The sequence below is a fragment of the Oncorhynchus clarkii genome, chromosome 5 (genome assembly GCF_045791955.1).
Source record: "Oncorhynchus clarkii lewisi isolate Uvic-CL-2024 chromosome 5, UVic_Ocla_1.0, whole genome shotgun sequence".
NCBI classification, from domain to species: Eukaryota; Metazoa; Chordata; class Actinopteri; order Salmoniformes; family Salmonidae; genus Oncorhynchus; species Oncorhynchus clarkii.
Window position 1 is genome coordinate 83,789,711 of NC_092151.1, and position 16,154 is coordinate 83,805,864.

Here is a 16,154-nt window from a genome sequence, read left to right on the forward strand (position 1 = left end):
CGCCAGCTCTGCTAACTGTAGTAACAGCTGCTAGCGCCAGCTCTGCTAACTGTACTAGCTGCTGCTAGCGCCAGCTCTGCTAACTGTAGTAACAGCTGCTAGTGCTAGCTCTGCTAACTGTACTACTGTCGCTGCTGCTAGTGCTAGCTCTGCTTACTCTGGCTGCTGGTGGAGGCTCCTCAGAGGAAGGGGAGGCCCATCCTCAGTGAATTTCAGAATTTCAGAAATAGTGAAATATTTAAAAAGTTATCATTTATAGATAAACTATACTAAACATTTTCACATGTCACCAAATAATTGATTAAAACACACTTTTGCAATGAAGGTCTACTTTAGCCTCAACAGCACTCTGTAGGGTAGCAACATTGTGTAGCTGGAGGACTGTTTCCATCTTCCTCTGGGTACATTGAGTTCAATACAAAACCTAGGAGGCTCATGGTTCTCACTCCCTTCCATAGACTTACACAGCAATAATGACAACTTCCAGAGGACATCCTCCAACCTATCAGAGCTTTTCCAGCATGAACTGACATGTTGCCCACTCAATCAAAGGATCAGATAATTAATCTAGTACTGAAAGCATAAACTGCAGCTTGCTGACTGTACACTGTACTCCATGATTGTAGCGGGTTTACTAATGCGTTAGTTTTAGTAGCTATGTTGACTATGACGTTAGCTAATATGATGACAACGCTGTAGGCTGTGTGTAGAGGTTAGCAGTTATGATATGAAGGTTTGGGTTGGAAAGTATATATTTTTTTGCCTGGACACAGACAGCTGATGTGTTGTGCACTGAAGTCCACAAGCGAAGGGAAAATGTGAGAGGAGGAGAGCGTGTAGATGCGAGAAGGAATTATAAAAAAAAATATATAAAAAAAATATTTCACCTTTATTTAACCAGGTAGGCCAGTTGAGAACAAATTCTCATTTACAACTGCGACCTGGCCAAGATAAAGCAAAGAAGTGCAACAAAAACAACAACAGAGTTACCCATGGGATGAATAAATGTACAGTCAATAACACAATAGAAGAATATATGTACAGTTTGTGCAAATGTAGTAACATTAGTGAGGTAAGGCAATAAATAGGCCACAGAGGCGAAATAATTACAATTTAGCATTAACACTGGAGTGATAGATGTGCAGATGATAATGTGCAAGTAGAGATACTGGGTTGCAAAAGAGCAAAAAAAAAAATAACAATATGGGGATGAGGTAGTTGGGTGTGCTATATACAGATGGGCTGTGTACAGGTACAGTGATCGGTAAGCTACTCTGACAGCTGACACTTAAAGTTAGTGAGGGAGACATACGTTTCCAGCTTTGGTGATTTTTGCAATTCGTTCCAGTCATTGGCAGCAGAGAACTGGAAGGAAAGGCGGCCAAAGGGGGTGTTGGCTTTGGGGATGACCAAAGCGACCAGCGACCAGTGAGCGACCAGTGAGCTGAGATAAGGTGGGGCTTTACCTAGCAAAGACTTATAGATGACCTGGAGCCTGTGGGTTTGGCGACAAATATGTAGCGAGGAACAGCCAACGAAAGAATACAGGTCGCAGTGGTGGGTAGTATATGGGGCTTTGGTGACAAAACGGATGGCATTGTGATAGACTTCATCCAATTTGCTGAGTGGAGTGTTGGAGGCTATTTTGTAAATGACATCGCCGAAGTCAAGGATCGGTAGTATAGTCAGTTTTACGAGGGTATGTTTGGCAGCATGAGTGAAGGATGCTTTGTTTTGCGAAATAGGAAGCAGATTCTAGATTTAATTTTGGATTGGAGATGCTTAATGTGAGTCTGGAAGGAGAGTTTACAGTCTAACCAGACGCCTAGGTATTTGTAGTTGTCCACATATTCTAAGTCAGAACTGTCCAGAGTAGTGATGCTAGGCGGGCGGGCGAGTGCAGGCAGTAATTGGTTGAAGAGCATGCATTTAGTTTTACTAGCATTTAAGAGCAGTTGGAGGCCACGGAAGGAGTGTTGTATGGCATTGAAGCTCGAACCAGGTTTTCCTCTAGGATTTTGCCTGTGCTTAGCTCTATCCCATTTATTTTTATCCTAAAAAAAACTCCCCAGTCCTTGCAGATGACAAGCATACCCACAACATGATGCAGCCACCACCATGATTGAAAATATGTTGTAGGGTACTCGGTGTTGTGTTAGATTTGGCCCAAACATAACGCTTTGTATTCAGGACATGAAGTTAATTTCTCTTCTTGCTCCTACTTGAGACGCAGATGTCTCAAGTAGACACCTGGAAATGCAAATGCGCTACGCTAAATGCTAAATGTACTCGTTAAAACTCAAACCTTCATCAAAATTCACATGCAGGGTATTGAATTAAAGCTACACTCGTTGTGAACCTAGCCAACAAGTCAGATTTTTAAAATGCTTTTCGGCGAAAGCATGAGAAGCTATTATCTGATAGCATGCAACACCCCAAAATGCCTGAATGCGATGTAAACAAAGATATAGCTTAGCCGGCGCTACACAAAACGCAGAAATAAAATATAAAACATTCATTACTTTTGACAAGCTTCTTTCTTGGCACTCCTATATGCCCCATAAACATCACTATTGGGTCTTTTTTTCGTTTAAATCGGTCCATATATACCCAAAATAGCTTTCTATGGAAGCTGTGTCATTCAGAAAAAAACATCGTTTTTAAACGCTGCGTCATTTTTTAAAATTAAAAAAGTCGACGATAAACTTTCACAAAACACTTCGAAATACTTTTGTAATCCAACTTTAGGTATTAGTAAACGTTTATAATCTATCAAAATGATTACAGGGCGATGTATATTCAATAGCTCCTCGTTTTCAAATCAATGGCTGCCAATGTGCACATTCAAAACATCCTGGTGGAGACCGGAAGAAATGGAATCCAGTTAGTTGGATTTACAAAGAAAAAAGTCCCTTGAAAATGACGACAATCTGTAGGAATTGCATGCAGGTCGATAATTAATTTTGTGCCCTTTTAACAACCCATGAAAGTGACGCATGGAAATAATTTTTAGCTTTCAGAGAACAGTTTTTCTTGCGCTTTTCAATGAAACACACAATCTGTTATAGTCACAGCCGTGATTTAACCAGTTTTAGAAACTTCAGAGTGTTTTCTATCTACACATACTAATCATATGCATATACTATATTCCTGGCATGAGTAGCAGGACGCTGAAAAGTTGCGCGATTTTTAACAGAATGTTCGAAAAAGGAGGGGGTAGACTTAAGAGGTTTTAACACAGTTTCCAAGGAAGGGCCAGATGTATACAGAATGGTGTCGTCAATTGTGTCATCAATGAGCAAAGTAATCATGCGGTTTGTATGTGGCTGCTATGAAAGTGAACTATGTTTGCTTGTGATGAGGGGTGTATTCATTCCAATGATTCTCTTGAAAAACATTTCTTAAAACGGAAACTAATGGAACGAAACAGAATCTCTCGTTTGCAACAGTTGGAATAATTATTACATCCTAGATCAGCTAGATGCAGGCAAGTGTGTGCAAGGCGGTATTGAATGTGTCACTGTCTGTGACCTTGACTACTCAAATGTATGCACCTACGTTGTAAACGTTGATTTCTAGGCTAGGATGTTGTAACCTCATGATGGGTATAGGGAAAATTTGAGTATCATGAAGTAGCAATACCTAATAATGAAAAAGTTACATTTTTATACATTTTTGCAAATGTATTGAAAATGAAATACAGGAATGTAATTTATTGTACATACAGTAAGTATTCATACTTCAGAGTCAATATATTTTAGAATTACAACTTTGGCAGCGATTACAGCTGTGAGTCTTTCTGGGGAAGTCTATAAGAGCTTTGCACGCCTGGACTGTATAATATTCGCACACTATTATTTTTTAAATTCTTCAAGCTTTGTCAAGTTGGTTGTTGACCATTGCTAGACAACCATTTTCAAGTCTTGCCAAAGATTTTCAAGACGATTTAAGTCAAACTGTAACTAGGCCACTCGGGAACATTCAATGCCATCTTGGGAAGCAACTCCAGTGTATATTTGGCATTGTGTTTTAGGTTATTGTCCTGCTGAAAGGTGAATTTGTCTCCCAGTGTCTGTTGGACACCAGACTGAACCAGGTTTTCCTCTAGGATGTTGCCTCTGCTTAGCTCTGTTCGGTTTCTTTTTATCCTAAAAAACGCCCTAGTCCTTGCCGATGACAATTATACCCATAACATGATGCATCCACCACTGTGCTTGAACATATGAAGAGTGCTACTCAGTTATGTGTTGTTGCAATTGCCCCAAACATAACACTTTGTATTCAGAACATAAAGTTACTTTTTTTGATCATGTTGAGGGAGAGGTTGTTGTCCTGGCACCACACGGCCAGGTCTCTGACCTCCTCCCTATATTGTCGGTATTCGGGCCTACCACTGTGAACAGGGAGTACAGGAGGGGACTAAGCACACACCCCTTAGGGGCCCCCGTGTTGAGGATCAGCGTGGCAGAGCTGTTGTTGCCTACCTTTACCACCTGGGGGCGGCCCGTCAGGAAGTGTCTTGAGAGTTGGAGTGTACTACTGGCTAAAAAACAAGAAAACGGTGCAGTCTGGTATGCTTTATGTAAGGACTTTGAAATTATTCATACATTTACTTTTACTCATGAAACTTGAGGGTGACTTTCTCTTGAGTCATTTTCTATTAAGGTATCTTTATTTTACTCAAGTATGACAATTGGGTACTTTTTCCACCACTGCAAAGGATGGGAGAAGGGAGGAGACAAGACGAGACTAGGCCAGAAACAATCTTATCAGCAGAAAATTGTGATCGACACACTGAATCAATGTGCCCTATCTCTGCCCAGTCCCTGCTCTGTGAATGACACTGTTCCAAAGGGTCCAGAGGTGTGTGTGTGTGTGTGTGTGTGTGTGTGTGTGTGTGTGTGTGTGTGTGTGTGTGTGTGTGTGTGTGTGTGAGAGTGTGTGAGAGTGTGTGAGTGTGTGTGTGTGTGTGTGTGTGTGTGTGTATGGCAGTGTTAAAGAGAGTGTGTGGACAAGGCGTGAGTCTCGAGAGGCCTGCTCACTGTCTGACAGTACAGGGTGTGTCTGGTGAAGACGCCTGCGCAGAAATACTCTCTATCAGGACCCAGCGGTGCCAAACTCGACAGCCTCTCTCTCCCTCATTCCTCTCCCCTGCCTGTCCTTCATCCCTGTACACCCCTTCTACTGTTCCTCCCCTTCTCTTCCTCCACTCATCTGTTTTCCCTCTAGTCTATTCTATCAGCTATCTGATTAGCTAATATTTTATCTCAGATACAGATACAGTTCAAAGAATACTTATAAACTGGGTGGTTCGAGCCCTTAATGCTGATTGGCTGACAGCCGTGGTATATCAGACCGTATAACGTAGGTATGACAAAGCATTTATTTGTATTACTCTAATTAGGTTGGTAACCAGTTTATAATAGCAATGAGGCACCTCGGGCTTTATGGTATATGGCCAATATACCACAACTAAGGGCTGTTCTTGGCACGACACAACGCGTAGCCACATACCACAGCCCCTCATGCCTTATTGCTTAAGTGTATCACAGTGGCAATATAGCCTAAAGTGTTATCTCATTGTTGCTGAAATGTAACGGTAGAACCATAGTATCTCTGTGTGTAAAACCATGTGTAATCAGCCCGGGTATTGTTACTCCATTCCATGTTTCACAGCTCAAGGAACCCTGGCAATCAAGGGATGACATGTAAAGATCTCAGCTGGGTGAAAACACAGTCTCCTCCTCTCATACTAGAGCCCAGCAGGCACACAGAGCGCTACTAGGCCCAGTCTCAGAGCGCTATACGGTAAGAAAGTGGCACTTCCTGGATCCTCGTTTTGTAGGCTAAGAACAAACCTCACACTTGCATCGTCAAAGTCATAAAAACATGGTCATTTAAGATACACTGTATATTAAAATGTATACGTGTTTCAGAGTGAATTTACCTACCATATGCCGGTTTTCAACTAACTTGACGGCCAAGAAGAAGCACGATGCCGAAAAGTTCCAACCGTTTCCTTAGAACTACACACATGAACTACAACTCCCACCAGCTGTATATCTCCCATAATTAGACAGCTTGCCTTTTCAACAAAAAAACTATTTTTTTGCATGTTTAAAAAGTACTGGCTGGCAATGGTCAGTAAAAAAAAACATTGTATTCTAATTTACCGCCCTATGAGTCAGTCTAGCATGGGAACCATACTTGGGTCAGACTTGGGTGGGAGGGGAGGCAGTGATATTTCTAGCCTTAGCCAATAGAAACCATTGCATGGACCCACATAAAAAATACTTCAGTTTACTATAGAATACTAATGTACTTAATATAGAATTCTGTAGTAAACTGTAGTATACTGTAGAATACTATACTACACACTGTAGAATCTCTCGGTCATGTGTACAGTCGTGGCCAAAAGTTTTGAGAATTACACAAATATTAATTTTCACAGTCTGCTGCCTCAGTTTCTATGATGGCAATTTACATATACTCCAGCATGTTATGAAGAGTGATCAGATGAATTGCAATTAATTGCAGAGTGCCTCTTTGCCATGCAAATGAACTGAATCCCCCAAAAAACATTTCCACTGCATTTCAACCCTGCCACAAAAGGACCAGCTGACATCATGTCAATGATTCTCTCGTTAACACGGGTATGAGTGTTGACTGGAGATGACTGATTGAGTTCGAATAACAGACTGGAAGCTTCAAAAGGAGGGTGGTGCTTGCAATTATTGTTCTTCCTCTGTCAACCATGGTTTCCTGCAAGGAAACATGTGCCGTCATCATTGCTTTGTACAAAACGGGCTTCACAGGCAAGGATATTGCTGCCAGAAAGATTGCAACTAAATCAACCATTTATCGGATCATCAAGAACTTCAAGGAGAGCGGTTCAATTGTTGCGAAGAAGGCTTCAGGGCGCCCAAGAAAGTCCAGCAAGCGCCAGGACTGTCTCATAAAGTTGATTCAGCTGCGGGATCGGGGCACCACCCGTACAGAGCTTGCTCAGGAATGGCAGCAGGCAGGTGTGAAGGTGTCAAGAAGGGCAGCAAAGAAGCCACTTCTCTCCAGGAAAAACATCAGGGACAGACTGATATTCTGCAAAAGGTACAGGGATTGGACTGCTGAGGACTGGGGTAAAGTTATTTTCTCTGATGAATCCCTTTTCCGATGTTTGGGGCATCCGGAAAAAAGCTTGTCCGGAGAAGACAAGGTGAGCGCTGCCATCAGTCCTGTGTCATGCCAACAGTAAATTATCCTGAGACCATTCATGTGTGGGGTTGCTTCTCAACCAAGGAAGTGGGCTCACTCACAATTTTGTCTAAGAACACCATGAATAAAGAATGGTATCAACACATTCTCAGAGAACAACTTCTCCCAACCATCCAGGAACAGTTTGGTGACAAATAATGCATTTTCCAGCATGATGGAGCACCTTGCCATAAGGCAAAAGTGATAACTAAGTGGCTCAGGGAACAAAACATCGATATTTTGGGTCCATGGCGAGGAAACACCCCAGACCTTAATCCCATTGAGAACTTGTGGTCAATCCTCAAGAGGTGGGTGGACAAACAGAAACCCACAAATTCTGACAAACTCCAAGCATTGATAATGCAAGAATGGGCTGCCATCAGTCAGGATGTGGCCCAGAAGTTAATTGACATCATGCCAGGGCGGATTGCAGAGGTCTTGAAAAAGAAGGGTCAACACTGCAAATATTGACTCTTTGCATCAACTTCATGTAATTGTCAATAAAAGCCTTTTGACACTTATGAAATGCTTGTAATTATACTTCAGTATTCCATAGTAACATCTGACAAAAATATCTAAAGACACTGAAGCAGCAAACTTTGGAAATTAATATTTGTGTCATTCTCAAAACTTTTGGCCACGACTGTAGTACTTAGTATTTAATTTTGTAGTATTCTGAAGAATAGTATAGTAAAGACTTCAGCATTCTCAACAAAAAAATCTGTAGTAAATACTACATAAATATCTACAAAAACACAACAACAAAAATAACTATACTACAGTATTTAAATTTGCCATTTTCCCTCCCCCATTTCCCAATTTGTGCCATTTTCCCTCCCCCGTAAGTGAGAAAGCTACATGCCAAGTATAGGCCATATATTGTGTTCCCTATGGTTATACAAAAATAGCAGAAGCTATGAACTCTCCGTTCAGAACCCAGTCCTACCTACCTACAGGTTATGGAACATTTGCTCTTTTAGTATTTCTCCAGTAGGCTTCCTGGAGAAGAAAGCCTCCACTTCAAGTGCGAAACATAATACAACAAAAACACTTTAGTAAATACTACAGTCATGTCCACAAAAACATTACATTAAATAATACAGTCATGTCCACAAAAACACTAGAATAGCAATGATCCAAGGTTTACTACAGTAAATACTAGTCATGTCCACAAAAACACTACATTAAATACTACAGTCTGCAAAAACACTACATTAATTACTATAGTATATACTACTCTTTTTTTATACTACATTATTTATACTATAGTATAAACGGACATACACCTAAGTCAGGTCTCCCTTGTAAAGGAGGTCTTCAGTCAGCAAAAACACTACAGTGGATACTATAGTATTCCTACCATAGTATACATTATAGTATTTTTTCATATGGGGAGATTAGCTATAACAGAGCTATTGGCAGGGGCAGGGGCATGTCAATTTACCCCAGCCAAGGAGCTCCAATGTGGGGCACAGTCACAACATATTCCCTTTGCCAGAGCCAGGGGATAGGTAGTGTTCTGGGGTCAGGAAAGGTACGGGTAAGGGGATGGGGGTGGTTGTTGGGACTTACGTGGCCACCTGGTGCATGACTTTGGTGGAGGTGTCCTTTAGAGTGTCCTTCAGGTTATCCTTGAAGTTGCTGAAGAATTTGCCGGCTCCACCCTTCACCATGTCCAGCAGGCCTCCGCCATAGTTTGCGTCCATATCTGGAGATGGAGGACCTTAAAATTAAGAATGAAAGGAGAAACACACAGAAACACACTGAGAATGTAGACAGAGACAGACAGAGACAGACAGAGACAGACAGAGACAGACAGACGGAAAGGAGACAGATGGAGACAGACATGTAGAGACACACTATTTGCAGTACAGCACAGACAAACAAATATAACAACATGGGCACAGAGACAACATCAAACATATACAGTAACAAGCACACTACCTGGACTGATAAACTGTTAAAGTTAGAGAGCGAGAGAGAGAGAGAGCTGCTGTCAACTGTGGTACTGTGCTACTTCAAGAGAAAGCGCTCGTCTTGGACCTCACCCAAGTCCTATATCTGACTCAGCAACCTGGTTTAAGCACACTCCTCCCTTCCCCATCCCATCCATCTGTACAAAGCACATGGCACCGAGCTCCCACTGCCGCTACCACCACCACAACTATTACCACCACCATCACTACTATCACTACCACTACCACCACCACCACTACTATCACTACCACCACCACTACTACCACCACTACCACCACCACCACTACTATCACTACCACCACCACTACTACTATCACTACCACCACCACTACTACTATCACTACCACCACCACTACTACTATCACTACCACCACCACTACTATCACTACCACCACTACTACCACCACCACTACTACTATCACTACCACCACTACTACCACCACCACTACTACTATCACTACCACCACCACTACTACTATCACTACCACCACCACTACTACTATCACTACCACCACCACTACTACTATCACTACCACCACCACTACTATCACTACCACCACTACTACTATCACTACCACCACCACTACTACTATCACTACCACCACCACTACTACTATCACTACCACCACCACTACTACTATCACTACCACCACCACAACTACTATCACTACCACCACTACCACTACTACCACCACCACTACTACTATCACTACCACCACCACTACTACTATCACTACCACCACCACTACTACTATCACTACCACCACCACTACTACCACCACCACTACTACTATCACTACCACCACTACCACTACTACCACCACCACTACTACTATCACTATTACCACCACTACTACTATCACTACCACCACTACCACCACCACTACTACCACCACCACTACTACTATCACTACCACCACCACTACTACTATCACTACCACCACTACCACCACCACTACTATCACTACCACCACTACTACTACTATCACTACCACCACTCCCACCACCACTACTACTATCACTACCACCACCACTACTACTATCACTACCACCACCACTACTACTATCACTACCAACACCACTACTACTTTCACTACCACCACCACCACTACTATCACTACCACCACTACCACCACCACTACTACTTTCACTACCATCATCACTACTACTATCACTACCACCACTACCACCACCACTACTACTATCACTACCACCACCACTACTACTATCACTACCACCACCACTACTACTATCACTACCACCACCACTACTACTATCACTACCACCACTACCACTACTACCACCACCACCACTACTATCACTACCACCACTACCACCACCACTACTATCACTACCACCACTACTACCTTTACTACCACCACCACCACTACTATCACTACCACTACTATCACTACCACCACCACTACCACCACTACTACTTTCACTACCACCACCACCACTACTATCACTACCACCACCACCACTACTATCACTACCACCACCACTACTATCACTACCACCACTACTACCTTTACTACCACCACCACCACTACTATCACTACCACTACTATCACTACCACCACCACTACCACCACTACTACTTTCACTACCACCACCACCACTACTATCACTACCACCACCACCACTACTATCACTACCACCACCACTACTATCACCACCACCACCACCACTACTACTTTCACTACCACCACCACCACTACTATCACTACCACCACTACCAATACTACCACCACCACTACTACTTTCACTACCACCACCACTACTACTATCACTACCACCACTACCACCACCACTACTACTTTCACTACCATCACCACTACTACTATCAGTACCACCACTACCACCACCACTACTACTATCACTACCACCACCACTACTACTATCACTACCACCACTACCACTACCATTATCACTACCACCACCACTACTATCACTACCACCACTACTACTACTATCACTACCACCACCACTACTACTATCACTACCACCACCAATACTACTATCACTACCACCACCACTACTACTATCACTACCACCACCACTACTACCACCACCACTACTACTATCACTACCACCACTACCACTACCATTATCACTACTTGCCAGCTCAGCCCTGCACCATGTCCAGCAGCAGCACTCCTCCATTGTTGGCGTACATATCTGGAGATGGAGGACATGGTCAGGCTCCTTTATAAAAGAGGTCTCCTGATCTCACTTGGATTTCCTTGACAAATGAAGGTTATTAAATAAAAATAAAAACTACCACCATCACTACTACCACTAATACAAACCTCAGAGCATTAAGTGGACAGAAAAGTGGACAGTAGTTATCAAGTGCTGTAGCTCTATGGTCTTTACAGAGCAATATAAATCTAAGAGCTTATCGATCAAGCAAAGGAGAGCTTCAAGTGGGTGATTAAGCCTGAGCAGGGGCTCCATTCTGGCATCTAGGAGGCACCTGAGTGTGCACTGACTGCATTCCTTTGACTTGATTGCAACACATTTAATGGAGTCTCAGATCCATCATGATGGTAAAAGGGACATTTTGTGGGAATTCCTACTGAAATGGAGGGCTGTCTTTATGTCCTGATAAAAGTGTGTGTGTGTGTGTGGGGGGGGTGGGGATAGTTGGGTGGGGAAAACAGCTTTACAATACCACATAAAGGCATCCACGCACGCAGACACACACAGTTAGAGTGAGAGTGAAAGCCAGCAAGCCTCTTTTCGAGACACAGGCACTTGAGACTGTCGATGGGATTCATTCAGCAATCTCATTGGGAAACGCCACTGCTAAATGAGAGAGATTGCTAACCTTCTCCTACACACTGATGATGCAGAAATATGTCTCTCCCTCTTTTCCTTCACTCTAAATTCAGACTGCCAACACTCCTAAGAGGTGTCTGGTATCTGACAGGCAGAATAATTTCCAATTCCACCTGAATCTGCTTGTGTTTAAAGCCAAGTTGAGTAAACGCAGCATTCTATATCCTAAATGAAGGGCATGATCGAGTTCTAATTCCTAATTCTAAGGGTGTAATAGAATTCTAATTCTTAGTTCTAACGGTGTGTTCTAGTACTAGTTAAGCAAGACGTGTGTCCGCGGCATGGCTGGTTTTCCCTTTGTAATCCGTTATTGTCTCTAGACCCTATCACATAGAGCTGGAGTCGGAAGTTTACATAAACCTTCGCCAAATATATTTAAACTCAGATTTTCACAATTCCTGACATTTAATCCTATTCAATTCCCTGTCTTAGGTCAGTTAGGATCACCAATTATTTTAAGAATGTGAACTGTCAGAATAATAGTAGAGAGAATTATTTATTTCAGCTTTTATTTCTTTCATCACAATCCCAGAGGGTCAGAAGTTTACATACACTCAATTAGTATTTGGTAACATTGCCTTTAAATTGTTTAACTTGGGTCAAACATTTTGGGTAGCCTTCCACAAGCTTCCCACAATACGTTTGGCCCATTCCTCCTGACAGAGCTGGTGTAACTGAGTCAGGTTTGTAGGCCTCCTTGCTCGCACACGCTTTTTCAGTTCTGCCCATAAATTTGATATAGGATTGAGGTCAGGGCTTTGTGATGGCCTCTCCAATACCTTTACTTCATTGTCCTTAAGCCATTTTGTCACAAATTTGGAAGTATGCTTGGAGTCATTGTCCATTTGGAAGACCCATTTGCTACCAAGCTTTAACTTCCTGACTGATGTCTTGAGATGTTGCTTCAATATATCCACAAAATTTTACTTTCTCATGATGCCATCTATTTTGTGAAGTGCACCAGTCCCTCCTGCAGCAAAGCCCTCCCACAACATGATGCTGCCACCCCCGTGCTTCACGGTTGGGATGGTGTTCTTTGGCTTGCAAGCCTCCCCCTTTTTCCTCCAAACATAAGGATGGTCATTATGGCCAAACAGTTATTTTTTTGTTTCATCAGACCAGAGGACATTTCTCCAAAAAGTACAATCTTTGTCCCCATGTGCAGTTGCAAACCGTAGTCTGGCTTTTCTTATGGCGGTTTTGGAGCAGTGGCTTCTTCCTTGCTTGGCCTTTCAGGTTATGTCGATTATAGGACTTATTTTACTGTGGATATAGATACTTTTGTACCTGTTTCCTCCAGCATCTTCACAAGGTCCTTTGCTGTTGTTCTAGGATTGATTTGCACATTTCGCACCAAAGTACGTTCATCTCTAGGAGACAGAACGCGTCTCCTTCCTGAGCGGTATGACGGCTGCGTGGTCCCATGGTGTTTATACTTGCGTACTATTGTTTGTACAGATGAACGTGGTACCTTCAGGCATTTGGAAATTGCTCCCAAGGATGAACCAGACTTGTGGAGGTCTACAATTTTTTGGGCTGATTTTCTTTTGATTTTCCCATGATGCCAAGCAAAGAGGCACTGAGTTTGAAGGTAGGCCTTGAAATACATCCACAAGTACACCTCGAATTGACTCAAATTATGTCAATTAGCCTATCAGAAGCTTCTAAAGCCATGACATCATTTTCTGGATTTTTCCAAGATGTTTAAAGGCACAGTCAACTTAGTGTATGTAAACTTCCAACCTCAACTGTACGTCTATTTACGGTTTCTGGTTTGCGTAGGTTTTAACAGTCACAGTGCGAACAACATCCGCTATACACTTCCTGACGAACTCAGTCACCTTGTCCGTGTATATGCCAATGTTATTCTCAGAGGCTACCCGGGACTTGTCTCAGTCCACGTGAATAAAACAATCTTGAAGCATGGATTCCATTTTATCCGACCAGAATAGACCTGAGCATGGGTACTTCCTGTTTGAGTTTCTGCCTATAGGAAGGGAGGAGCAAAATGGAGTCATGATCTGATTTTCCCCAGCTACAATAAATGCGGCCTCAGGATCTGTGGTTTCCAGTTTGCATAAAGTCCAGTGTAGTTCCTTGAGGGCAGTTGTTGTATCGGATTGAGGGGGAATATACACGGCTGTGACTATTACCGAAGATAATTATCTTGGGCGGTAACATGTTTGGTATATTTTTGTAAGGTATTCTAGCTTGGGTGAACAAAAGGACTTGAGTTTCTGTATGTTATCACAATCACACCATGAGTAGTTCTTCATGAAAGATACACCACCGTCTTTCTTCTTCCCGGAGAGTTCTTTACTCCTGTCTACGCAATGTACTGAGAACCCAGCTGGCTGTATAGACAGAGACAGTATATCCCGAGAGAGCCATAATTTGGTGAAACAGAGTATGTTACAGTCCCTGATGTATCTCTGGAAGGAGTTCCTCTGCCTGAGCTCGTCTATTTTATTGTCCAGAGACTGAACATTAGCAAGTAATATCCTCGGAAGCGGTGGATGGTGTGCACGTCTCCTGAGTCAGACTAGAAGTGGATTCCGAATACCTCTTCTCCGCAGGCAGCATCTTGGAGCAGCCTCTGGGATAAGTTCAGTTGCCCTCGGGGTACGAACAAAGGATCCAATTCGGGAAAGTCGTATTCCTGGTCATAATGCTGGTGAGTTACCGCCGCTCTGATATCCAAGATTTATTTCCGTCTGTACGTAATTACACAAAAAACATTGTGGGCTAATAATGTAAGATATAACACACAAAAAACAAAATACTGCAAAGTTGCTTAGGAGCTAGAAGAGCTTCCATGTCTGTCGGCACCATCTTACATTGAGCAGGTAGCATTCTCCTGTTATCCACCAAACCCAGATTAGTCGGTCGGACTGCCAGATGGTGAAGCGTGAGTCATCACTCCAGAGAATGCGTTTCCACTGTTTCAGAGTCCAATGGCGGCAAGCCATTACACCACTCCAGCCGATGCTTGGATTTGCGCATGGTGATCTTAGGCTTGTGTGCGGCAGCTCGGCCATGGGAACCCATTTCATTAATCTCCCGACGAACAGATATTGTGCTGACGTTGCTTCCATAGGCAGTTTGGAACTCGGTAGTGAGTATTGCAACCGAGGACAGACGATTTTCACACGCTACGTGTTTCAGCACTCGGCGGTCCCATTCTGTGAGCTTGTTTAGCCTATTACTTCGCCAGACAATTCTGTGCTTTCAACTTTACAGCAACAGTTTGGGGAAGGTCCTTTCCTGTTTCAGCATGACAATGCCCCTGTGCACAAAGCGAAGCCCACACAAAAATGGTTTGTCAATGCCAGTGTGGAAAAACTTGACTGGCCAGCACAGAGCTCTGACCTCAACCCCATCGAACACCTTTTGGATGAACTGCAACACCGACTGCGAGCCAGGTCTAATCGCCCAAAATCAGTGCCCGACCTCACTAATGCTTTTGTGGCTGAATGGAAGCAAGTACCCGCAGCAATGTTCCAACATCTAGTGGAAAGCCTTCCCGGAACAGTGGAAGGGGTTTTAGCAGCAAAGGGGGGACCAACTCCATATTAATGCCCGTGACTTTGGAATGAGATGTTTGACAAGCTGGTGTCCACATACTCCATTTTCAACTGTTCTGCCTGCGGCTATGGAATCCTGACCTGTTCACAGGACATGCTACCTGTCCCAGACCTCCTGTTTTCAACTCTCTAGAGACAGCAGGAGCGGTAGAGATACTCTTAATGATCGGCTATGAAAAGCCAACTGACATTTACTCCTTGGCCATGTTCTGGACAATCTCCACCCGGCACAGCCAGAAGAGGACTGGCCACCCCTCATAGCCTGGTTCCTCTCTAGGTTTCTTCCTAGGTTTTGGCCTTTCTAGGGAGTTTTTCCTAGCCACCGTGCTTCTACACCTACATTGCTTGCTGTTTGGGGTTTTAGGCTGGGTTTCTGTACAGCACTTTGAGATATCAGCTGATGTAAGAAGGGCAATATAAATACATTTGATTTGATTTTGGTAATGTAGTGTAATTATAAAATGAGTGAAATACTTTTCCTTCAAATGTTTTAAATTA

General features: G+C 43.1%; 1 protein-coding gene and 1 non-coding gene across 8 annotated transcripts in view; one reads left to right on the top strand and one right to left on the bottom strand.

Moving 5' to 3' along the window:
- LOC139409472 (DnaJ (Hsp40) homolog, subfamily C, member 6) overlaps positions 1-16,154 on the bottom strand; it is a 67,391-nt gene that overhangs the window by 36,866 nt on the left and 14,371 nt on the right. For 4 of the 7 annotated variants that reach the window (XM_071154656.1, XM_071154660.1, XM_071154658.1 and 1 more), the window contains one exon: positions 8,824-8,974. In XM_071154656.1, coding sequence (XP_071010757.1) covers positions 8,824-8,974 — 151 coding nt within the window. Of the gene's footprint in view, positions 1-8,201; positions 8,270-8,823; positions 8,975-16,154 lie in introns of those variants that run through there. The other 3 variants (XM_071154659.1, XM_071154657.1, XM_071154661.1) reach the window with 2 other exon arrangements.
- Positions 8,214-8,268, top strand: LOC139410311 (U7 small nuclear RNA). Its single transcript, XR_011634474.1, has one exon. It is a non-coding gene; the product is annotated as a U7 small nuclear RNA (small nuclear RNA).